This window comes from Mizuhopecten yessoensis, unplaced genomic scaffold (genome assembly GCF_002113885.1).
Source record: "Mizuhopecten yessoensis strain PY_sf001 unplaced genomic scaffold, ASM211388v2 scaffold489, whole genome shotgun sequence".
Lineage (NCBI taxonomy): Eukaryota > Metazoa > Mollusca > Bivalvia > Pectinida > Pectinidae > Mizuhopecten > Mizuhopecten yessoensis.
In genome coordinates, this window is record NW_018403572.1 from 127,116 (window position 1) to 153,845 (window position 26,730).

The following is a 26,730-nucleotide window of genomic DNA, read 5'->3' on the forward strand; positions in this document are numbered from 1 at the left end:
TATTTTTAGATATTTATTCATAACATAAACAGCATTTCTGTCAATTCCATTTCAGCTTTTAACTGGCTATCCGGAAGAATACATGCACCATTCTAGCTGCTAGGGCACTTATTTTCCCTTTGAATACTTCCCACCTACAAAAATGCTTACGTAACGTAATCCTTGCGCTATCTTTTGCCCATTTGTCAACTTTTCACTCGCTTATACTTCCCACGGCCAGTCATTTTGTTCATTATGAAATGGCGTGCTATGCGCATGCGTTATGGTAGCTCTGGCACAGGGAAATCTTTGAACAAAGCGTTGGTCAAACAGGTAGAAATCCCGATAATTATCTTTAAATTTTTCATTTTTATGAATACATATCAGCAAAATTCGATCTTTTTTTGACATAAGGAGACTCACTTGATATGTTTATGTAGTATTTGAAAAAAAAAAGACAAAAAAAAGGCCACTAGTCAATATTGTTTTAACGCAATTAGTGTTTACAGGGAATGAAAAACCTTTCAATTAAAGCAGTTTTTCAATGTAACCGGGTTCAACTATAAAGAAAATATAAAAAACCAGCAGAGGTTTTTTTGGTGTTTTTTTTTCAATGTATCCCGAGTTCAATGTCAGTGCTACAGTGTCACTGAGTGATACTGTATATTCATAGCAACTTTGTTAAATGATTATTTGCAAGGTGATAAAGCTATGCGATATGAGATCAATATATAACAACATATCTAAGTCTATCATATGAGTTTTCAAATTTTAACCTGTTCAAAGAGTATACATGGACTTTGAACACTTGCATAAATGCTAACAGTTGGCACTTGATTATCTACATTAAAGCTCTTATCATGACTTATACATCTAATCTTTTGATTATTTATATATATGTATATACGTGAGTATTTAGATTGCAATTTCAGTTAAAATTTTGAATGCTTCAATTCAAAGACGATGATATTTCAAATCTTTTGCACACATGAGGGAATGAGCATATATTCCTCTTGTGAGTTTTCTGTTTGCATGAGCATTTTGCTCACATGAGATTTCACCCTCATTTGCATGTTCAAATGCACATGAGAATTTACTATGTAAGATCTCACGTGAGCAGCTCATCATCACTCACAGTGCTGCTCATCTGCTGATTGTAAGCAAATTTTGGTATTGGTTAAGATACCTGACCCTGTGACCTTGAAGGTCAAACAAGGCTATTCATTTGAACAACCCTTTTGGGCTTTATGTCAGCATGCTACCGGCCAAATATCATCTCTAAATTTCTTGGTTGTTCAGAAGAAGTTGTTAAAACAAGAGGCCCAGAGGGCCTGTATCGCTCACCTGAATATGTTTAAAATAATTGGTATGAAGTAAAGATATAACACTCCATGGTAGGTGCTGTAATTATATATGAAATTTAAGAAAGATCCATCCAGTACTTCAGATATAGCGAGAACAAACTTCAAACAGAGCCCCACCCCTATGCCCCTAGGGGGGTCATACCCACCAATTATACAAAATTGAGACCCCTTGGTCCAAGGATGCTCCAGACTAAATATGGAAAAAATCCCTTAATCCCTATGGTAGAAGAAGGGTTATAAAGGTTTTACCTATATTTCCCCTATTGGGCCCCTCAGACCCCTAGGGGGCTAGACCCATTGTTTATATATAAATACAAAATTGGTTTCCCTTCACCCAAGAATTCTTCAGACCAAATATGGACCAAATCCATTCATTCCTACAGAATAAGAAGGATTTTAAAGAATTTGCTATGTTTCCCCTATTTGGCCCGCCCCTCAGGCCCCTGGGAGGTCACACCACGGTTTATACAAAAAATTCCCGCCTTCACCCAAGGATGCTTCAGACTAAATATGGAACAAATCCTTTAATTCCTACAGAATAAGAAGGATTTTAAATAATTTGCTATGTTTCCCCTATTTGGCCCCACCCCTCGGGTCCCTAGGAGGCCACACCCACTGTTTATACAAATTGGTTCCCCTTCACTCAAGGATGCTTCAGACCAAATATGGAACAAATCCTTTCATTCCTACAGAAGAAGATGGATTTTAAAGAATTTGGTATATTTCCCCTATTGGGCCCCGCCTCTCAGCCCCAAGGGGGGCCACACCCATCATTTATATAAAATTTGTTCCCCATTCCATAAGGATGCTTCTGACCAAATTTGGTCAAAATCTGCTCAGTCGTTCATGACAAGTAGCGTTTGAAAGGAAAGTTGATGGACGGACGGACAACGGACGCGGACAACAGACGCTGCGTTATGGCATAAGCTCACCATGGTCCTTCTGACCAGGTGAGTTAAAAAACTTACTAAAAGATTTAAACATGACGCCTGTGACCTTGAATGTCGAACAAGGACATTAGATTGAACAGAGTTTATAGTCTTCAAACCCAGCATGCTTCTAGCAAAATATCATTACCCTGGACCTTTTGGTTATACAGAACAAAAATCATTTAAAGATTTAAACATATATTGACCACTGTAACCTTGAGTATGGGCGAAGGTCATTCATTTGAACAAACTTGGTAGCCCTTCATACCAGCATGTTAATGGCCAAATATCCTCACCCTTGGCCTCTTGGTTATTCAGAAGGAGTTGTTTAAATGTTTTGTACATATTTGACCCCTGTGACCTTGAATATAATTCAAGGTCATTTATTTGAACAAACTTGCTAGTCTTTCATCCTAGCATGTTACTGGCCAAATGTAAGCACCCTAGGCCTCTTGGTTATTCAGAAGAAGTTGTTTAAATGTTTAGAACATATTTGACCCCTGTGACCTTGAATATTTGTCAAGGTCATTCATTTGAACAAACTTGGTAGCCCTTCATCCCAGCATGCTTCTGGCCAATTATAATCACTCTTGCCATTTTGGTTATTCAGAAGAAGTTGTTTCAAGTTTTTAACATATTTGACCCCTGTGACCTTGAAAATAGGTGAAGGTCATTTATTTGAACAAACATGGTAGCACTTCATTCCTGTTTGCTTCTGGCCAAATATCATCACCCTAGGCCTTTTGGTTATTAAGAAGAAGTTGTTTAAAGTAAAATATTGACGCTCTAAAGTAATATATAAAACTACAATGTGATGTTCCAATGTCTACAGACTGTAAGGATGAATTAGTTTACACATATACCTGTAAAAGGCATGGTGATGTTGTCACTACCAATAGCTACTCCAAAGATGGAGCAAGGCAACACATCATCCATCACACAGGTCCAGGAAAATCTAAAACAGTTTAATTATGCACGTTGTAATAAGTTCAACAAGGTTACCGCGAGCGGTATATAATACGCCCGTCTCACATTGAATGAGCAGTTGTTTGTATGATTGAAATATATTAAGTATTTGTGAGAAATTGATATTAAAAGAGAAATCATTCAACATAACTGGTAGATCAATGAGTGCAATACAACATCATCGAACGCATGCAGCGCATTAATGAAACCAAGGGGAATAACTCCAATAATTACTGTCGGATAATAATGGTTATCAAACTTGTCCAAGGTTTCATGTTAATTAACCTTATTGTGAAGTTTGAAGTTAATCCGTTAATAATTACTCTAGATATCGAGAGGGCACTGTTTCGGCAAGTCCATAAAGGGGCATAACTCCACAAATTATGGTCGGATAATGGCGATTATCGAACTTGTCCGAGGTTTCATGGTAATTGACCTTGTTGTGAAGGTTGAAGTTAATCCGTTAATAATTACTAGAGATATCGAGCGGACACTGTTTCGGAGAGTCCATAAAGGGGCATAACTCCACAAATTATGGTCAGATAATGGCGGTTATCAAACTTGTCTCAGGTTTCATGGTGAATAATCTTGTTGTGAAGTTTGAAGTTAATCTGTTAATAATTACTCGAGATATTGAGCGGACACTGTTTCGGCAAGTCCATAAAGGGGCATTACCTCACCAATTATGGTCAGATAATGGCAGTTATCAAACTTGTCCGAGGTTTTATAGTAATTAAACTTGTTGTGAAGTTTGAAGTTAATCCGTTAATAATTACTCGAGATATCGAGCGGACACTGTTTCGTCAAGTAAAGGGCATGACTCCACAAATTATGGTCAGATAATGGCGGTTATCAAACTTGTCTGAGGTTTCATGGTGAATAACCTTGTTGTGAAGTTTGAAGTTAATCCGTTAATAATTACTCGAGATATCGAGCGGACACTGTTTCGGCAAGTCAATAAAGGGGCATAACTCCACAAATTATGGTCGGATAATGGCGGTTATTGAACTTGTCCAAGGTTTCATGGTAATTAACCTTGTTGTGAAGTTTGAAGGTAATCCGTTTATAATTACTCGAGATATTGAGCGGACACTGTTTCGGCAAGTCCATAAAGGGGCATAACTCCACAAATTATGGTTGGATAATGGCGGGTATCGAACTTGTCCGAGCTTTCATGGTAATTAATCTTGTTGTGAAGTTTGAAGTTAATCCAATCATAATTACTTGAGATATCGAGTGGACATCGTTCGCATGACCGCCCGACCGCTCACGTGATAACATAATACGTCCCCGTCTTCAACGGGCGCATAAAGATGATGATTCTTATATTGAAATTCAATCACCTGTTTTTGATACCTATGTTAACAGCATCTTAGGTTACAGTTCAGTAGGATAGGGTTCGGAGGCATATAAGGCTGTGGGTGTTGAGAATCTACACATCAATTTTTATAAAGGACAACTTGGGAGTAAATAACAGCACTTGTAATAACTTAATTTACAGTGAGTTAGGAAAATTGCCATTATCTGTACGTAGAAAACTCAAAATGATTCAACACTTGTAAAAAAAAAATAGAACTGCATTAAACAAGAGGCCCATGGGCCTTAACGGTCACCTGATATATTTATACAGAGAGTTGTTTTTAACACAAACAGAAATATTATTCAGTGACAAAAAACAACAAGAGGCCCAGAGGGCCTGTATCGATCACCTGAATGTGTTTAAAATAATTGGTATGAAGTAAAGATATAACACTCAATGGTAGGTGCTGTAAGTACATATGAAATTTCAGAAAGATCCATCCAATACTTGAGAAATAGCAAGAACAAACTTCAAACAGAGCCCCACCGCTATGCCCCTAGGGGGGTTATACCCACTGTTTATACAAAAAGTCCCCTTGGCCCAAGGATGCTCCAGACTAAATAAGGATAAAATCCCTTAATCCCGATGGCCGAAGAAGGATTTTAAAGGTTTTACCTGTATTTCTCCTATTGGGCCCCGCCCTTCTGCTCCCTGGGAGACCACAACCACTGCTTATACAAAATTGAGTCCCCTTGGCCTAAGGTTGCTAGTGACTAAACTAGAACACTGATAGGTCAGTAAGGGCCCCGTCTTGTGGCAATAATCATCAAGAAGCAATCTGCCCATATAGCTGAGCTTGACGTTTGACATTTGGACTTCAAAAAGGAAGCAAAATATACATTTTACATGTACTATGATGCGAGGCTTGTTTCCTTCCACCTCAATATTTGCTGGGCTAACAGAAATGTATATACCGGTACAATACTCATTTGTTAGCTTTGATTTGTTTTATCTCACCTTATATACCTACTCCGTCAAGAGCCAGGGTCAAAGTCAGAGATCCACTTTGTCTTTGACCTTTGGACCAAAATGACCTTGACCATTAACCCAGTGACCCTGATCTTTGGTCGGTTGACTGATTCTATAATTCCGACCAACTTTGCTTCTTAATATCATAACAAAATGTTAATCAGTAAAAAATACAAACTTTACCTTGACCCTTTGAACCCAGTAACCTGGACCTAAGGTCAGTTGACTCTGTGTTAAGTTCTGAACAACATTGCTTCATAATAACATAACAAAATGTTCATCAGGGAAAAGGTACAAAATTTAACCTTCACCTTTGACCCAGTGACCTTGACATTTGGTCAATTGACTCGTTGTTTAATTCTGAGCAACATTGCTTCAAAGTGTCATAGCGAAATGTTCACCAGTGAAAAGATACAAAATTTAACCTTGACCTTTCGCCCAATGACCTTGACCTTTAGTCAGTTGACTCCTTGTTTAATTCTGAACAATTTCGCTTCATCATGTCATAACAAAATGTTTATCAGTGAAAAGATGCAAAATTTGACCTTGACCTTTGAATCTAATGGCCTTGACCTTTGACCTCGACTTTTTACCTCATTGTGTCTCTTTGTTTAATTCCTAACAACTTTGCTTTATAATGTCATAGCGAAATATTCACCAGTGAAAAGCTACTAAATTTGACCTTTACCCCAGACCTGATGACCTTGACCTTTATTCAGTTGACTCCTTGTTTAGTTCTGATCATGCAACTTTGCTTCATAATGTCATAACAAAATGTTCAATAGTGAGTAGATGTAAAATTTGACCTTGACCTTTGAACCTAATGACCTTAACCTTTGACCTTGACTTTTTACCTCAATGTGTATTTTTGTGAACTGAACATCTTGACCAAGTTTCATGTACATCGGTCAATAAATACTAAAGTTATCAGCCAGGAACAAAATTTGTGGACAGACAGACAGACAGACAGACAGACAGTGATTACTATAGGGCACCCGTATCTCAGATACGGGGCCCTAATTAGGGTAAAATCCCTTAATCCCTATGGTAGATTAGAGGATTTTAAAGGTTTTAGCTATAATTCCCCTATTGGGCCCCGCCTCTCTGCTTCCAGGGGGGTTAGAAACACCGTTTATACAAAATTGGTTCCCCTTAACCCAAGGAAGCTTCATACCAAATTTGGACAAAATCCTGTCATAGGTACAGAAGAAGGTTTTTGAAGAATTTGCTATGTTTTCCCTAATGGGCCCTGCCAATCTGCCCCCAGGGGGGCCACACTCACTGTTTATACAAATTTGAGTCCCTTTTGCCCAGGATCCTCCAGACCAAATTGGGAAGAAATCCCTTCATCCCTATGGTAGAAGAAGGATTTTAGATTTCCCTCTATTTCCCATATTGGGCCCAGTCCTTTTGCCCCCTTGGAGACCACACCCACTGCTTATACAAAATTGAGTCCCCTTGGCCATAGGATCCTCCAGACCAAATTAGGATAAAATCCCTTAATCCCGATGGTCGAAGAAGGATTTTAAAAGTTTTACCTTTATTTCCCCTATTGGGCCCCACCCCTCAGCCCCAAAGGGGGCCACACCCACCGTTTATACATTATTGGTTCCCCTTTACCCAAGGATGCTCCACACCAAATATGGACCAAATCCTTTCATTCCTACAGAAGAAGAAGGATTTTAAAGAATAATTTGCTATGTTTCCCCTATTCGGCCTCGCCCATCAGGACCTGGGGGGCCAGACCCACAGTTTATACAAAATTGGTTTATCTCCCCCAAGGATGCTTCTGACCAAATATGGAACAAATCCTTTCATTCCTACAGAAGGAGAAAGATTTTAAAGAATTTCCTATATTTCCCCTATTGGGCCCCGCCATATCTGGGTCTTAAGAAGAAGATTTTTAAAATTTCAGTCAATTCGACCCTTTTTGGCCCCACCCAATAGCCCGGGGGGTCAGTCAGGGCTCATATGTGCATACCATCAAACTGCTACCCAATACTGATAATGCTAACCTAAATTGAATTACTTCCAATGGCAGTTAAACAATTTTGGTCCAAAATGTAGTTTCCCTATATAAACAATAGTAAAGTTAACCCCCTCCCCAGGGGGAAGCGTGAGACCCCAGGGTCAAGAAATTCACAATTTTGGTAAAGCATCTTAAGACCCTTTCCATCTATGACGAGTATTTGATTCTACCATATCTGGCTCTTGAGAAGAAGATTTTTGAAATTTTAGTCAATTTGCCCCTTTTGGCCCCGCCCCTCAGGCCCCTGGGGGCAGGGGACCAAACCCGCAACTACTTTTGTTGACCTTTGGCCATGGAAGGTTTCTGCCAAATTTCATTGAAATTGGTTCAGGGGTTTTGGAGAAGAAGTCGAAAATGTAAATTGTTTACGGACGCACGACAGATAAAAGGCGATCGCAATAGGTCACTTGAGACTTTGTCTCAGGTGACCTAAAAAACATGTTACGAGGAAAGCATGTTGTCAGATGCTAGATGGATTTTAAACAGCAAAGCTGAAATCAACAAATCAGGATTTAGTTATCTATTGGATAATGTTAGCACTAATAGAAAAAAACAATAAATAACATATAGAACAATATACAGAACAACTGAACAAAGATTTCATGATATTTATAAGCAAAAACTAACTTAAAAACAAAAACTTTATGTTGATGCCACCGTTGCCGGAAAAGCAACACCTAATTAAGTATTGCTTCCAATTAGTGGCGGCGAGACAAAAACCAATTAATCAAAAAGACTATATAGCAAGTTTTAGACTAAGCGTGCAAAATTTTGTAACTTTTCTAATACAAATGATATTATAGATATTTTTAAAATGACTTATGGGTTGAGAAAAAAAGGCCAGGTGGAATGTCAGGTATTTGGGGCTCAGGATCAAGGTAAGGGAGACGCCCCCCTAAAAAGACGAGACACCCCCGGCCGAGCTGGTGTAAGGAGGAACCCAGGCAGTGAGGATGTCTAACAAAGTGGACCTCACATATGGAAGGTATCAGGCAATTAAAGGCAAGGAAGAAAAGTAATATTTTTTGCTCACATTTTGCATCTTCTATTCTGGTACTAGCAAACTTACTGGAAATCTGCGAGAGTCAAAGTTCCTTCGGGATCCTCGGAGGTGCTGGCATCGAGCAGCAGCGCTTCACTACACAGGTGGATTGGTGAAAGCAGGGAACCTAAGGATGCTCTTACTCTGTTCAGAGTTATCTCAATGTAACCCTGAAACATCAAAATACATCAGTAGCTAACACTTAAATATCATACGTTCAAAATCTGACAAAAGGAACGAGTGGATGCAAGTGTAAACCTTGCTATAGGACTTTCCACACTTGGTAATAATGGTTTTCTTACTGTACTTTTGTGCTGTCATTTCCGTATTGTGTATCGGGCAATTCAATGCTGTAAACTATTTAAGGACTTCCCACCCTTCGTAATACACATGTTGTTCTTGTTGTATTTTCGTGTCGTCATTTCCGTATTGCGTATCGGGCATTCCATTACCGTAGTGTAAATTATAGTAACACCGGGTAAACAATGGTACACGTGCGTAACGATGGTATGTCAACACCCGATATCGAGACTTAACTAAGAAATGTGTAATCACACGTCCTTCTAAAATAAAGCTTATGATAGACAGACATTAATTAACTCACAGGAAGACACTGACATAAGATGAGACAACTCCAAGAAGGTTGTATGAGGCGCATGGAATGCAGACTGATGTGTTTTGTTTACCGACCTCACCTGTACGTATCACGTGCCAACAGTAGTTCACAAGCTCTTGGTGGCTAGGACTTTTGTTGTGGAGCGAGTTATGCTCTGTCAGATAAATCGTTACACAAATGCAATTACAATAACTCCATGAAAATAGTGGTTTGTAAAATATCAAGATCCCTATAAAATGCAAGTGCATGTGCGTGCACGTGACAACAGCATACCATGCGATAGCCTATGGTTACATATATGTACCTGACATGTAAATATACCATGCGTAAGCGGGCTATGGAATGATGTCCAAAGTGTACATGATTGAGAGTAATTTTGTTCCATTTAAGAACAGTAAATTGACAATTAAATATAGTAATTTGATTTATTTCCGTCGTTTTTGGTATAGTAAAGAAAATAAGTGTCATTGTATAAATTCTATCCCTCTGCAAAAAGTTTCGATTCTTTTCAAGGTAGACATAACTCTCATCAGGATCAATATTATTATAAAATGTAAAATAAATGAATTATAAAGACTTTGTGTGTATTTTGTTCAATATTTCACTCTTTTTGTATGACACGTATGTGTCCTGTTTGCTTTAAGCTTGTATTCAGTAACTTGTATCCATACAATTTCAATAAACAACACTTTTTGTAACATGTTGTAGATATTTTATGATAAATACAATATTTGTAGGGTTGATCAGCAATGTTTCTTTTCATTATTTTATTGTTGTAATAGTTTTGAACAAGTCCACACACTCAAAAAATGTGAAAGTGTTGAATTGACAAAAGTTCATTTTTTCAGTATTTTTTACAAAAAAATCCCCCAGATTATCAGAATGCTTAGATTTTCATAAAATCGTCTCTACATATTGACATAACCATTATGTGAAACTTTCATTGAATTCTTCTGGCTAATTGCGAAAGGGTGGAGCCACCTTAACACCTGAGTACTCCATGCTACTGGGCAACTTTAATTTGCTATTAAGAATTAAGTCACAAGTATTTTAACACACTTAATATCCCTCGATTATTGAAAGGAGATCCAGGGTTAATTAGGGTATTCATTTGAACAACATGAATCCTCCAGCATACTACTAAAGACTATCATGACTTAAGCAACTTGGCTATACAAAGAAGTTGATCAAAGGTTTCCAAGCATTTGAACCCTGTGAAATTGAAGTTGCCTGGTTGTGAAAATTCATTTGATCAAGAACCATACAGCCAAAATGTGACCCTGGACTTTTTGTTAGGCAGAAGTTGATTAAGGAAAACACTGACTGGACAACAGACATTAATAATAGGGTCTATGTTAATAAAAAGCTTGTCTTTTTGGGTACTCCATAACAACTTAATAACTACACTTTACTTACACTTTAACACATGACAGGTCTCAAACCTATAACACTGTACTTACATTGTAATAATTAATATGTTTAACATTCTCTGTATACACTGACAGTTTCTCTAACATAAGCTTAGTCTGAGTTACTAGCTGACATTATATATAAGATTGTCTGTTAACATCTTTGACTACGAGGCCCGCAATCTCTGGCCAAAGTTTGACCATAACTGGGAATCACTTAATTGGTATTAAAGAAACGAGTAGGCATTAAATCATTTATCTGACAGGTGCTGCATGATGATAACTCTTTACTGTGCAGAAAATAGATTTATAACTCGATCTGAACTCCAACAAGTTGTTGATTGAAACATCTTAACAATATCTACAGCAACAAGTACTAATTGTAATGGGGGACCATTACAGATGTCCCCCAAACTGCCCCCATAGTCGCAAAGATGCATCAGAAAAGGATCGCATTGCCATAGTACATGTCACCTACGTACACAATGTTCACTAAATTTGAAAAAAAAATTAGCAATTTCTAAATTGCAACCAATCAGAATCCCCTGTGTAGTTGCTATGGCAATGGAACATATTTGCAGTCCCCTAATATCTCTATATACCAATTTTCATAAAAAATCGAAAAAATAACTAAATTTCGACCAATAAGATGCTTCCTTGGGGTTGCTATTTGAATTTGCAGTCAGTCCCCTTATACCCTTTATAATGATTTTCATCAAAATCGAACAATATCTGAATTTCCACCAATCAGAACCCTTCATGTGGTTGCTATATGGTTGCTATGGCAACGAAACCTATGTGGTTGAATTTGCAGTCCCCTAATACCCCTATATAACAATTTTCATCGAAATCAAACAATATCCAAAAATGCGACCAATCAGAAGCCTCCGTATGGTTGCTATGGTAAGGAAACTCATGCGGTTTTATTTGCAGTCCCCTAATATCTCTATATACCAAATTTCATAAAAAATCGAAAAATATTTAAATTTCGACCAATAAGAAGCTTCCATGGGGTTGCTATTTGAATTTGCAGTCCCCTTATACCCTCTATAATGATTTTCATCAAAATCGAACAATATCTGAATTTCCACCAATCAGAACCCTTCTTGTGGTTGCTATATGGTTGCTATGGCAACGAAACCTCTGTGGTTGAATTTGCAGTCTCCTAATACCCCTATATACCACTTTTCATCAAAATCGAACCACGTCGGTTAATATTTGTTATAGTTATTGCAAAGAAACAAAACCCAGCATACTGATAATTACGTTTTTTGTTGTTCAAGGGGCCAATACTCTGCCAAATGGGACTGCCCGACCCGACCCGACCAACCGACCGACCGACCGACTGACCGACCGATAGCTACTTCTTGCACTCTGCCATCTTAAGATGTCCTTGTTCACCAAATCTTGATACTCCATAATAATATAGAAGTTATGTCCCGGACAAACTTCTTCGACGCACCGAGTGCAAACCTATAGTCCCCCACGGGAACTGTTGGGGGACAAATAAATTTCAAGACTATATAGCCTCGCTTGGTATCATAGTCCAGGTCATATTCTGACACCAGGGGTTTCCACACCTTCCACTTATACACAGTTATGTCCCCTTAGCAAAAGGGTGCTGAGCCTAGCTATATCTAATCAGCTTACACTGTTGGTCTAACCCCTCTGTTCTCAGAGGGGCCTTACCTTCAGTTTACACAAAGTTGAGTCCCCTCAACAATGAATTCTATAAACGAAATTAGTTTAAAAGTCCCTTTACCATGCAGCATTGAAAGAGTTAGGTTTTAAATATCAACTTATTTCTCTATTATGTCCAGCTTCCTGCCTCAGTGGGGATCACAACCTCCTTTTGAACAATGCTCAACCATATTTAGCCCAAGGATGCTAATAGATCAAATAAATTAAAGATCCCTTACCTGGTAATTGAACTGAAGAATTTTACACCCTCTGTTCTGTATACAATGTCCCATTGGCCCCCAGGGGAGGGAGGCACACCCTCTGTTCTATATACAATATCCTATTGGCCCCCAGGGGAGGGAGGCACACCCTCTGTTCTATATACAATATCCTATTGGCCCCCAGGGGAGGGAGGCACACCCTCTGTTTAATATACTATGTTGAATCCATTTTATCTAACAATGCTTCAGACTAAATTTAGTTAAATGTTTTTCAAGTGTTCAGGACAAAGTTTTTTTCGAAAGTAAGTCACGAAAATGGACGCTGATGACGATGTGTGGAGTAATTTGATAACCTTTAATGAAAAGTTGATGTCGGACACCAATGGACATCAAGTCAAGGCATTAGCTCACTTTGCCCTTTTTGTCAGCTCATAGCAGTAAAATGATATACTGTTGTACTGGCAGCATAACTCTGTCTCTTACAATACAGTCTTAATCATTGTCTCTACAAACTTACCTGTGATATATATACTTACATTAATGTTTCTGTAGAAATCTACCTGCAATCCTCCAACTGATAACTCAATATATGCTCTAATATTGATAAAATAAAATCCAATAAACAAAAGGTCTGCTGGTATTCTAAATGTAGCTTCCTGTGTTCCGGTTCCATTATACCAAATGGGATCCTCGACTTTTGTATTTCCTTCCATCCAGCATGTGTCTGCTTGAGAATATCTGACAACCCAGATGTAGGCATATTGCTGTTTGATAAAAAACAAATATATAACAACTAGAACACTGACAGGTCAGTAAGGGCCCCGTCTTGTGGCAATATATCCCCCATAATCAACAAGAAGCAATCTGCCCATATAGCTGAGCTTGACGTTTGACATTTGGACTTCAAAAAGAATCGCAAGGAAGCAAAATATACATTTTACATCTACTATGATGTGAGTCTTGTTTCCTTCCACCTCCATATTTGCTGGGCTAACATAAATGTAAATACCGGTACAATACTCATTTGTTAGCTTTGATTTGTTTTATTTCACCTTATATACCTCCTCCATCAAGAGACAGGGTCAAAGTCAGAGATCGGGGCCACTTTGTCTTTGACCTTTGGACCCAAATGACCTTGACCATTAACCCAGTGACCCTGACCTTTGGTCAGTTGACTTATTCTTTAATTCCAACCAACTTTGCTTCTTAATATCATAACAAAATGTTTATCGGTGAAAAATACAAAAATTGACCTGGACCCTTTGGACCCCCTAACCTGGACCTAAGGTCAGTTGACTCTGTGCTAAGTTCTGAACAACATTGCTTCATAATGTCATAACAAAATGTTCATCAGGGTAAAAGGTACATAATTTAACTTTCACCTTTGATCCAGTGACCTTGACCTTTGGTCAATTGACTCCTTGTTTAATTCTGATCAACTTTGCTTCATAACGTCATAACAAAATGTTCATCAGGGTAAAAGGTAAATAATTTAACTTTCACCTTTGATCCAGTGACCTTTACCTTTGGTCAATTGACTCCTTGTTTAATTCTGAGCAACATTGCTTCAAAGTGTCATAGCAAGATCTTCACCAGTAAAAAGATACAAAATTTAACCTTGACCTTTGAACCTGACCTTTGGTCAGTTGACTCCTTGTTTAATTCTGATCAACTTTGCTTCATAACGTCATAACAAAATGTTTATCAGTGAAAATATGTAAAATTTGACCTTGACCTTTGAACCTGATGACCTTGACCTTTGACCTTGACTTTTTATATCAATGTGTATTTTTATGGACTGAACATCTTGACCAAGTTTCATGTACATCGGTCAGTAAGTACCGAAGTTATCAGCCAAGAACAAAATTTGTGGACGGACAGACAGACAGAGAGATTACTATAGGGCACCCGTATCTCCGATACCGGGCCCTAATTAGCTAACTATACCATTTATTAATGCATGACTCTGTCTGCCCCTACAAGACAATACGACATGTCAAATATGCTATATTGTATATAAGGCTGTCACTACGACATGTCAAATATCATACTTTGTAAGGCTGTCACTATATAGCAAATATCATGCTTTATAATGCTGTCAATATAACATGTCAAATATCATGTTTTATGATGTCACTATGACATGTCAAATATCATACTTTATAATACTGTCACTATGGCATGTCAAATATAATACTTTGTAAGGCTGTCACTATGATATGGCAAAGATCATATTTTATAATACTGTCACTATGACATGTCAAATATCATACTTTATAAGGCTGTCACTATGATATGGCAAATATCATACTTAATAATGCTGTCAATTTGACATGTCAAATATCATACTTTATAATGCTGTCACTATGTCATGTCAAATATCATATTTTATAATGCTGTCAATATGACATGTCAAATATCATGTTTTATGATGTCACTATGACATGTCAAATATCATACTTTATAATGCTGTCACTATGACATGTCAAATAACATATTTTATAATGCTGTCAATATGACATGTCAAATATCATACTTTATAATGCTGTCACTATGAAATGTCAAATACAATTGTGAGATTGTCTCAGGTCACAACTTGAAAAGTAACATTTTACAAGCTTAATAGCATATTCTATACCTAATGAATGTGTGTTCGAAGATTTCAGTTGTTTTTTCTCAGTAAATGAAGGTCTTTTGTTTGAACAAACTTGTCAGTCCTGTACCAAATAAAGCATGCTGTGACAGGCCAATGTCTTGATCCTATATAGCTATACGGCCTATGTTTAATCACTGGCTTCAACTTGTCCAGGATTTTGTATAAATAGTAGCGGTGGCTTTGACCTCAACTCTACAACCCTGAAATACAAACTTGTCCGAGATATTATGGTGCGCCTTTGTAATTGTGTGAAGTTTGATCAAATCCCTCAAGGAATTAAGGCACTACAGCGCTGACAATGGATAGTAACGGTTACCTTGACCTTGACCCGACAACCCTGAAACTTGAACTTGTCCGAGATATTACGGTTGTTTGTAATTGTGTGAAGTTTGATCAAAATCCCTGATGGATTGAAGCCGCTAGAGCGCTGACAATGAATTTTCTAAAAAAAAAAGTAACAGTGACCTTGACCTTGACCCGACAACCCTGAAACTTGAACTTGTCCGAGATATTACGGTTGTTTGTAATTGTGTGAAGTTTGATCAAAATCCCTCAAGGAATGAAGCCGCTAGAGCGCTGCTAAACATTGGTGTTACTTACGTATATACGTACACAGAAGGACAAAGAGGAAACCAGTAGGGGACTAATAAGTGGTTTTTCAGACAAAGTCAAGCTTTAAGATTTCTGCACATTTACCTCATGACTTTGAAATCAGTCAAGACATTCATCTGATTGATATTGACAGTTATCAACACAGGAAGCAATTGTAGGCCTTTTTTAGTATTTAAAGAGAATAGTTGGCAACAGACACTGTACATGTGCTATGGCCCAAGGTCACCTACAATTCAAGCAAGGATCACTACCATTGGTAACAACAGAAAAGATGTTTCTCAAGAATGAAGAAACATATTTACTAGTTATTGAACAATTATTAAAATAAGCTATAATTACCACAGAATTGACACCATGGAATTCAAGGCAATTTTGATCAGTTATCCAGTTGACAGAGTAAGTATGGATTGAGCTGCGTTCCACTGGGATGGGTGATAAGATATCACTACTAGCATTGTTTATTGTGGCATTCTGGTAACAGTCCTTAGCAATATGATGTTGGTGAGCATTGAAGGTAACATTGTGATAGTTGATGATGCCCTGGTTGTCAAGTGTGACATTAACAACCGTAGTCGGTTCAAAGAACATATGATAAACCACATGGAGGTGGGTGAAGCCGGTTACATTCACACTGACACCTTTGTAGGCAACTATTCCTGTAGTTACATTAAGGTGAGCCCAGTCGCTGTCTAACAAACAAGGCTCTTCATTGCCAAACTTTATGTGAATTTTGGACAGTGGGTGGGTGAAGTACTGTGCCATTACAATCAGCGTAGTCTCTCGTTCAGCATAAACATCCAATGTGTCTGTTTTCACACATATATTGTTTTCTGAAACAGTAATTAGGTAGGTAGTTTAATATAATTGCTTAACAGCCCGGTAACTCTACAGCGATATCAGACCAGACAACAACAATAAGTATCTGCTTTTGTAAAAATTCACAATTTTCCACTGACTAACTCTTATGGAGCCATATACCTTATTTTATAGAGGAGAATATGAGAAAAATAAAAAAATACAGAGAAAATAATATGTCAGTCTGCTAATGTTGGTCTTGAAATCATACAAACTTTACATAATATGTGTTATTAGAATTCATGAATGTTTGCACAATTGATAAAAATAGTATTTTCTTTTAAATTATGGCAGTAAAAAGTCTTCAAATTATATTTTGATCTCAGAAAAGCAGTTAAGGTTAAGCTACCCTTTATTTTTTTATTAAAAAATCCTCATTTTTTTAATCAGCTTTTGCCGATTTAATAATCAGCAGTTTGAGCTTGCTATAGTGATCAACCCAGTCCAGTTCCACTTCATATATTAGAGCAAATGTGCTAATTATATTTTTTGAAACAGCAATCGTTGACAAAAATCATCACATTGTATAATTGATATAAATTTGCAAAGAATAATCATCCAACATCACCCAAAGGTCAAAACCTTGTAATGTGACATTTAATAGAGGAAAACAAGTTAGTGCTGTCAACAAATATCCTACTTACTTATGTCACACAATGGTCCATTGTAACCCAATACACAGCCATAAGTACAGTGGCCACTGATAGGATCACATTCTTCTCCACTGCAACCTGCCTCACATGTTTCTCCACATTGCTCACCCCAGGTTCCTGTCATGCACACTGCAATAACAGTATTATATATTCAGTGTATAGCACATGGAAAGAGGTTTGTTGTTTTATTTGAGGGGGGGGGGGGCATTATTTCTGCACCTAGAAAAGGAAAGCACTCAAGGTATTCTTAAACCTGACCGGTGTATAAAATTAATTCAAAAATCAAAGCCACCAGAGTCGGATGTCACTGTATTGGTTTTGACAAATTTCTATAAAACAGTAACAGTGACTATATACCTCGGAACCCTGCAATACAAACTCATTCGAGCCTTCAAGGTATTAATTAATACTTGACCATGTTATAAAGTTTATCAATATCTGTTCAGAAATGAAGTCACCAGAATGATGACACTGAATCCAGATGGGACAGGACGTGATTTTGACATGGGTAACACCATATGCATGTGCTCCTCAAAAAAATTGCACATGCATTACAAAAGGCCTATGGGTCTCAATGGTCATTTGTGTTGTAATCAATATGGTTGTTAATGTGTTTTGTTGTTCTGACACTTGAAGTGGAAATGATCAAGCATGCATGTTAAAGCAAGTTAGTATGTATTAGGTAATGAAAATCCAAAATGTGGCCATGGTTTACTGAAACCCAAAGTAGTGATGTTGGGGAATGATATGTAATGTAGTTAGTCAGGAAACCAATGGAATATAACATAATATTAAGTATATCTCCCTATGCTGATGATCCTTAAAAGTTGTTATTTTTGTTCAAACCAATTCAACTCTTAATTTTCATATCATCTAATTATAACTGACATCCCATAGTAATATTAGCCTCATACAGCATTGACATTTATGTTAAACAATTATGGAGAATTTAATTTATGTGACAGTCACTCTGCTAATTTAGATCAAAATATCGTTTTGTCAGACTAAGCAACTAAATATCCCATTTTTTGTCCTTCCCTGTTTACTATCGCCCACCCCGCAGCTCACAAGATGTCACAATCAGAACATATAAATAAATTATATGTATATCACTGATATTAGAACATACCGATCAAAAGTGGGAGGGTTGCCGGATTTATTGAATTATTCTGTATAGCTTGTTCTCTTGAAATCATTTCTTTCCTTAAATATCTTAACAGAAGACTTGAAATCAAATGTTTTGTGAAGGTGTGATAAATAATACCGCCACATGAGATTCATATCATATTAGAACTGATAAAACTATGAAAAAAAAATTGAAGGGTGTATTTTCATAGTCATATACTGTACAGTACATACATTTCATATGAAGTAATCAGTGATGCCTAACCTTACCTGTATACAAGAAATCTGTTCCTTTTAGCACTAAAACTTCCACGGAAAAAACACTATTACTTTTACCACAAACACAGAAACACTTACACACATACAATATCCCATACGTCACAACTCTTTTTTAGATTGGCAACAGGGGGGATAAAGCCGTGGTAAAGTCCATTGTCGGTTCTACTCATACAGAGTAGGCTCTAGTTGGAATGTGTAAAGTTCAAGTCATTTAATAAGTACTCCTCGGTCAGTGGCGTATCGTAAAGGATTCTTCGTATCTGATTCTTGTCTTTTTCTATTTTTACTTTCAACACAGCGAATAGTTTCCCATCAACGCTTAAGCGTGTCCCCTTAGAACACTCCTGGGACCTAGAACATCATATTTTTTTCATTCTGTAGGTGAATTTAACTATAACACTTCTCCTTTTACTGGTATTAAATCTACTGAGTCTGTGTCCAATGTCTATGTCCTAACTGTGAAGTGGCACTTTCAATATGGATTTGACGAACTTCACAACTTTTTCCACACATTCTTCAGCTGTCTAGTTTTCCTTGGTGTCTTCAAGTCCAAAAACCCTAATTGAATTTTTCCTGCTCTGTTGTTCAAGGTCATTGTACTGCACATTCCCTCTTGCTTTGCTCTTTATTGGAGTTCCAACATCTGGTTCTCAAGGTTACCGACACTTTCTCTAAGACTCTTTGTTGGAGTTCCGACATCTGGTTCTTGAGGTAACCGTCGCTTTCTCTAAGGCTCTTTATTGGAGTTCCGACATCTGGTTCTCGAGGTAACCGACGCAAGGTCATTGTACTGCACATTCCCTCTTGCTTTGCTCTTTATTGGAGTTCCAACATCTGGTTCTAAAGGTTACCGACACTTTCTCTAAGACTCTTTGTTGGAGTTCCGACATCCGGTTCTCGAGGTAACCGACGCTTCCTCTAAGGCTCTTTGTTGGAGTTGCGACATCTGGTTCACGAGGTAACCGACGCTTTCGCTAAGGCTCTTTGTTGGAGCTGCGACATCTGGTTCTCGAGGTAACCGACGCTTTTCTCTAAGGCTCTTTATTGGAGTTCCGACATCTGGTTCTCGAGGTAACCGACGCTTCCTCTAAGGCTCTTTGCTGAAGTTCCGACATCTGGTTCGAAAGGTAACCAACGCTTTCTCTAAGGCTCTTTGTTGGAGTTCCGACATCTGGTTCTCGAGGTAACCGACGCTTCCTCTAAGGCTCTCGTTTTCTTCTTTTAAAGCTGTAATTCTGTCCGACATCTTCTTTAAGCTCATCATTGAGAATTGTCAGTTTCTTATCCATGGCCGTCCTAGTGACCATACTGGATAGTATTTTGGTAATTTCCTCAAGTCGTTGACTTATAGCTTGATCACTGTTTTTTCCCGATGATGTTGAAGCTCTAGTTGGTCCACCCATCATAAACGATCTCAATTTTTTCTTAGGTCTCGGAGAAATATCCAATGTATACTTACACCTATACACAAGTATGCACAGGTAAATCACAGGTAAGTATACAAGTAGGTCCGTTAGCAGTTGTCAACCCGGTTAGCACTATGCCATTGAGTATCTTTCAAAGTCCAAAACACTCCTGGGACCTAGAACATCATATTTTTTTCATTCTGTAGGTGAATTTAACTATAACACTTCTCCTTTTACTGGTATTAAATCTACCGAGTCTGTGTCCATTGTCTATGTCCTAACTGTGAAGTGGCACTTTCAACATGGATTTGACGAACTTCACAACTTTTTCCACACATTCTTCAGCTGTCTAGTTTTCCTTGGTGTCTTCAAGTCCAAAAACCCTAATTGAATTTTTCCTGCCCTGTTGTTCAAGGTCATTGTACACTGTCTCTAAGGCTCTTTGTTGGAGTTCCGACATCTGGTTCTCAAGGTTACCGACACTTTCTCTAAGACTCTTTGTTGGAGTTCTGACATCTAATTCTCGAGGTAACCGACACTTTCTCTAAGGCGCTTTGTTAGAGTTCCGACATCTGGTTCTTGACGTAACCGACGCTTTCTCTAAGGCTCTTAATTGGAGTTCCCACATCTGGATCTCAAGGTAACCGACACTTTCTCTAAGACTCTTTGTTGGAGTTCCGGCATCTGGTTCTCGAGGTAACCGACGCTTTCTGTAAGGCTCTTTGTTGGAGTTCCGACATCTGGTTCTCAAGGTTACCGACACTTTCTCTAAGCCTCATTGTTGGAGTTCCGGCATCTCGTTCTCGAGGTAACCAACGCTTTCTCTAAGGCTCTTTGTTGGAGTTCCGACATCTGGTTCTCAAGGTAACCGACACTTTCTCTAAGGCTCTTTGTTGAAGTTCCGGCATCTGGTTCTCGAGGTAACCGACGCTTTCTCTAAGGCTCTTTGTTGGAGTTCCGACATCTGGTTCTCAAGGTAACCGACACTTTCTCTAAGGCTCTTTGTTGAAGTTCCGACATCTGGTTCTCGAGGTAACCGACGCTTTCTCTAAGGCTCTTTGTTGGAGTTCCGACATCTGGTTCTCAAGGTAACCGACACTTTCTCTAAGGCTCTTTGTTGAAGTTCCGACATCTGGTTCTCGAGGTAACCGACGCTTTCTCTAAGGCTCTTTGTTGGAGTTCCGACATCTGGTTCTCAAGGTTACCGACACTTTCTCTAAGGCTCTTTGTTGGAGTTCCGACATCTGGTTCTCGAGGTAACCGACGCTTTCTCTAAGGCTCTTTGTTGGAGTTCCGACATCTGGTTCTCGAGGTAACCGACGCTTTCTCTAAGGCTCTTTGTTGGAGTTCCGACATCTGGTTCTCGAGGTAACCGACGCTTTCTCTAAGGCTCTTTGTTGGAGTTCCGACATCTGGTTCTCGAGGTAACCGACGCTTTCTCTAAGGCTCTTTGTTGGAGTTCCGACATCTGGTTCTCGAGGTAACCGACGCTTTCTCTAAGGCTCTTTGTTGGAGTTCCGACATCTGGTTCTCGAGGTAACCGACGCTTTCTCTAAGGCTCTTTGTTGGAGTTCCGACATCTGGTTCTCGAGGTAACCGACGCTTTCTCTAAGGCTCTTTGTTGGAGTTCCGACATCTGGTTCTCGAGGTAACCGACGCTTTCTCTAAGGCTCTTTGTTGGAGTTCCGACATCTGGTTCTCGAGGTAACCGACGCTTTCTCTAAGGCTCTTTGTTGGAGTTCCGACATCTGGTTCTCGAGGTAACCGACGCTTTCTCTAAGGCTCTTTGTTGGAGTTCCGACATCTAGTTCTCGAGGTAACCGACACTTTCTCTAAGGCTCTTTGTTGGAGTTCCGACATCTGGTTCTCGAGGTAACCGACACTTTCTCTAAGGCTCTTTGTTGGAGTTCCGACATCTGGTTCTCGAGGTAACCGACGCTTTCTCTAAGGCTCTTTGTTGGAGTTCCGACATCTGGTTCTCGAGGTAACCGACGCTTTCTCTAAGGCTCTTTGTTGGAGTTCCGACATCTGGTTCTCGAGGTAACCGACGCTTTCTCTAAGGCTCTTTGTTGGAGTTCCGACATCTGGTTCTCGAGGTAACCGACGCTTTCTCTAAGGCTCTTTGTTGGAGTTCCGACATCTGGTTCTCGAGGTAACCGACGCTTTCTCTAAGGCTCTTTGTTGGAGTTCCGACATCTGGTTCTCGAGGTAACCGACGCTTTCTCTAAGGCTCTTTGTTGGAGTTCCGACATCTGGTTCTCGAGGTAACCGACGCTTTCTCTAAGGCTCTTTGTTGGAGTTCCGACATCTGGTTCTCGAGGTAACCGACGCTTTCTCTAAGGCTCTTTGTTGGAGTTCCGACATCTGGTTCTCGAGGTAACCGACGCTTTCTCTAAGGCTCTTTGTTGGAGTTCCGACATCTGGTTCTCGAGGTAACCGACGCTTTCTCTAAGGCTCTTTGTTGGAGTTCCGACATCTGGTTCTCGAGGTAACCGACGCTTTCTCTAAGGCTCTTTGTTGGAGTTCCGACATCTGGTTCTCGAGGTAACCGACGCTTTCTCTAAGGCTCTTTGTTGGAGTTCCGACATCTGGTTCTCGAGGTAACCGACGCTTTCTCTAAGGCTCTTTGTTGGAGTTCCGACATCTGGTTCTCGAGGTAACCGACGCTTTCTCTAAGGCTCTTTGTTGGAGTTCCGACATCTGGTTCTCGAGGTAACCGACGCTTTCTCTAAGGCTCTTTGTTGGAGTTCCGACATCTGGTTCTCGAGGTAACCGACGCTTTCTCTAAGGCTCTTTGTTGGAGTTCCGACATCTGGTTCTCGAGGTAACCGACGCTTTCTCTAAGGCTCTTTGTTGGAGTTCCGACATCTGGTTCTCGAGGTAACCGACGCTTTCTCTAAGGCTCTTTGTTGGAGTTCCGACATCTGGTTCTCGAGGTAACCGACGCTTTCTCTAAGGCTCTTTGTTGGAGTTCCGACATCTGGTTCTCGAGGTAACCGACGCTTTCTCTAAGGCTCTTTGTTGGAGTTCCGACATCTGGTTCTCGAGGTAACCGACGCTTTCTCTAAGGCTCTTTGTTGGAGTTCCGACATCTGGTTCTCGAGGTAACCGACGCTTTCTCTAAGGCTCTTTGTTGGAGTTCCGACATCTGGTTCTCGAGGTAACCGACGCTTTCTCTAAGGCTCTTTGTTGGAGTTCCGACATCTGGTTCTCGAGGTAACCGACGCTTTCTCTAAGGCTCTTTGTTGGAGTTCCGACATCTGGTTCTCGAGGTAACCGACGCTTTCTCTAAGGCTCTTTGTTGGAGTTCCGACATCTGGTTCTCGAGGTAACCGACGCTTTCTCTAAGGCTCTTTGTTGGAGTTCCGACATCTGGTTCTCGAGGTAACCGACGCTTTCTCTAAGGCTCTTTGTTGGAGTTCCGACATCTGGTTCTCGAGGTAACCGACGCTTTCTCTAAGGCTCTTTGTTGGAGTTCCGACATCTGGTTCTCGAGGTAACCGACGCTTTCTCTAAGGCTCTTTGTTGGAGTTCCGACATCTGGTTCTCGAGGTAACCGACGCTTTCTCTAAGGCTCTTTGTTGGAGTTCCGACATCTGGTTCTCGAGGTAACCGACGCTTTCTCTAAGGCTCTTTGTTGGAGTTCCGACATCTGGTTCTCGAGGTAACCGACGCTTTCTCTAAGGCTCTTTGTTGGAGTTCCGACATCTGGTTCTCGAGGTAACCGACGCTTTCTCTAAGGCTCTTTGTTGGAGTTCCGACATCTGGTTCTCGAGGTAACCGACGCTTTCTCTAAGGCTCTTTGTTGGAGTTCCGACATCTGGTTCTCGAGGTAACCGACGCTTTCTCTAAGGCTCTTTGTTGGAGTTCCGACATCTGGTTCTCGAGGTAACCGACGCTTTCTCTAAGGCTCTTTGTTGGAGTTCCGACATCTGGTTCTCGAGGTAACCGACGCTTTCTCTAAGGCTCTTTGTTGGAGTTCCGACATCTGGTTCTCGAGGTAACCGACGCTTTCTCTAAGGCTCTTTGTTGGAGTTCCGACATCTGGTTCTCGAGGTAACCGACGCTTTCTCTAAGGCTCTTTGTTGGAGTTCCGACATCTGGTTCTCGAGGTAACCGACGCTTTCTCTAAGGCTCTTTGTTGGAGTTCCGACATCTGGTTCTCGAGGTAACCGACGCTTTCTCTAAGGCTCTTTGTTGGAGTTCCGACATCTGGTTCTCGAGGTAACCGACGCTTTCTCTAAGGCTCTTTGTTGGAGTTCCGACATCTGGTTCTCGAGGTAACCGACGCTTTCTCTAAGGCTCTTTGTTGGAGTTCCGACATCTGGTTCTCGAGGTAACCGACGCTTTCTCTAAGGCTCTTTGTTGGAGTTCCGACATCTGGTTCTCGAGGTAACCGACGCTTTCTCTAAGGCTCTTTGTTGGAGTTCCGACATCTGGTTCTCGAGGTAACCGACGCTTTCTCTAAGGCTCTTTGTTGGAGTTCCGACATCTGGTTCTCGAGGTAACCGACGCTTTCTCTAAGGCTCTTTGTTGGAGTTCCGACATCTGGTTCTCGAGGTAACCGACGCTTTCTCTAAGGCTCTTTGTTGGAGTTCCGACATCTGGTTCTCGAGGTAACCGACGCTTTCTCTAAGGCTCTTTGTTGGAGTTCCGACATCTGGTTCTCGAGGTAACCGACGCTTTCTCTAAGGCTCTTTGTTGGAGTTCCGACATCTGGTTCTCGAGGTAACCGACGCTTTCTCTAAGGCTCTTTGTTGGAGTTCCGACATCTGGTTCTCGAGGTAACCGACGCTTTCTCTAAGGCTCTTTGTTGGAGTTCCGACATCTGGTTCTCGAGGTAACCGACGCTTTCTCTAAGGCTCTTTGTTGGAGTTCCGACATCTGGTTCTCGAGGTAACCGACGCTTTCTCTAAGGCTCTTTGTTGGAGTTCCGACATCTGGTTCTCGAGGTAACCGACGCTTTCTCTAAGGCTCTTTGTTGGAGTTCCGACATCTGGTTCTCGAGGTAACCGACGCTTTCTCTAAGGCTCTTTGTTGGAGTTCCGACATCTGGTTCTCGAGGTAACCGACGCTTTCTCTAAGGCTCTTTGTTGGAGTTCCGACATCTGGTTCTCGAGGTAACCGACGCTTTCTCTAAGGCTCTTTGTTGGAGTTCCGACATCTGGTTCTCGAGGTAACCGACGCTTTCTCTAAGGCTCTTTGTTGGAGTTCCGACATCTGGTTCTCGAGGTAACCGACGCTTTCTCTAAGGCTCTTTGTTGGAGTTCCGACATCTGGTTCTCGAGGTAACCGACGCTTTCTCTAAGGCTCTTTGTTGGAGTTCCGACATCTGGTTCTCGAGGTAACCGACGCTTTCTCTAAGGCTCTTTGTTGGAGTTCCGACATCTGGTTCTCGAGGTAACCGACGCTTTCTCTAAGGCTCTTTGTTGGAGTTCCGACATCTGGTTCTCGAGGTAACCGACGCTTTCTCTAAGGCTCTTTGTTGGAGTTCCGACATCTGGTTCTCGAGGTAACCGACGCTTTCTCTAAGGCTCTTTGTTGGAGTTCCGACATCTGGTTCTCGAGGTAACCGACGCTTTCTCTAAGGCTCTTTGTTGGAGTTCCGACATCTGGTTCTCGAGGTAACCGACGCTTTCTCTAAGGCTCTTTGTTGGAGTTCCGACATCTGGTTCTCGAGGTAACCGACGCTTTCTCTAAGGCTCTTTGTTGGAGTTCCGACATCTGGTTCTCGAGGTAACCGACGCTTTCTCTAAGGCTCTTTGTTGGAGTTCCGACATCTGGTTCTCGAGGTAACCGACGCTTTCTCTAAGGCTCTTTGTTGGAGTTCCGACATCTGGTTCTCGAGGTAACCGACGCTTTCTCTAAGGCTCTTTGTTGGAGTTCCGACATCTGGTTCTCGAGGTAACCGACGCTTTCTCTAAGGCTCTTTGTTGGAGTTCCGACATCTGGTTCTCGAGGTAACCGACGCTTTCTCTAAGGCTCTTTGTTGGAGTTCCGACATCTGGTTCTCGAGGTAACCGACGCTTTCTCTAAGGCTCTTTGTTGGAGTTCCGACATCTGGTTCTCGAGGTAACCGACGCTTTCTCTAAGGCTCTTTGTTGGAGTTCCGACATCTGGTTCTCGAGGTAACCGACGCTTTCTCTAAGGCTCTTTGTTGGAGTTCCGACATCTGGTTCTCGAGGTAACCGACGCTTTCTCTAAGGCTCTTTGTTGGAGTTCCGACATCTGGTTCTCGAGGTAACCGACGCTTTCTCTAAGGCTCTTTGTTGGAGTTCCGACATCTGGTTCTCGAGGTAACCGACGCTTTCTCTAAGGCTCTTTGTTGGAGTTCCGACATCTGGTTCTCGAGGTAACCGACGCTTTCTCTAAGGCTCTTTGTTGGAGTTCCGACATCTGGTTCTCGAGGTAACCGACGCTTTCTCTAAGGCTCTTTGTTGGAGTTCCGACATCTGGTTCTCGAGGTAACCGACGCTTTCTCTAAGGCTCTTTGTTGGAGTTCCGACATCTGGTTCTCGAGGTAACCGACGCTTTCTCTAAGGCTCTTTGTTGGACCTCCAACATCTGGTTCTCGAGGTAA

The 26,730-nt window shown here is 40.5% G+C and overlaps 1 protein-coding gene across 1 annotated transcript in view; it reads right to left on the reverse strand.

Moving 5' to 3' along the window:
* The window catches only part of LOC110449923 (polycystic kidney disease protein 1-like 2), a 141,469-nt gene that overhangs the window by 108,751 nt on the left and 5,988 nt on the right, over positions 1-26,730 (reverse strand). Inside the window, exons 3-7 of the mRNA XM_021497099.1 lie at positions 17,332-17,469; positions 16,172-16,662; positions 13,101-13,328; positions 8,666-8,808; positions 3,136-3,227 (exon numbers count right to left, since the gene is read on the reverse strand). Of these exons, the coding sequence (XP_021352774.1) occupies positions 3,136-3,227; positions 8,666-8,808; positions 13,101-13,328; positions 16,172-16,662; positions 17,332-17,469 (1,092 nt within the window). The remainder of the gene's footprint in view (positions 1-3,135; positions 3,228-8,665; positions 8,809-13,100; positions 13,329-16,171; positions 16,663-17,331; positions 17,470-26,730) is intronic.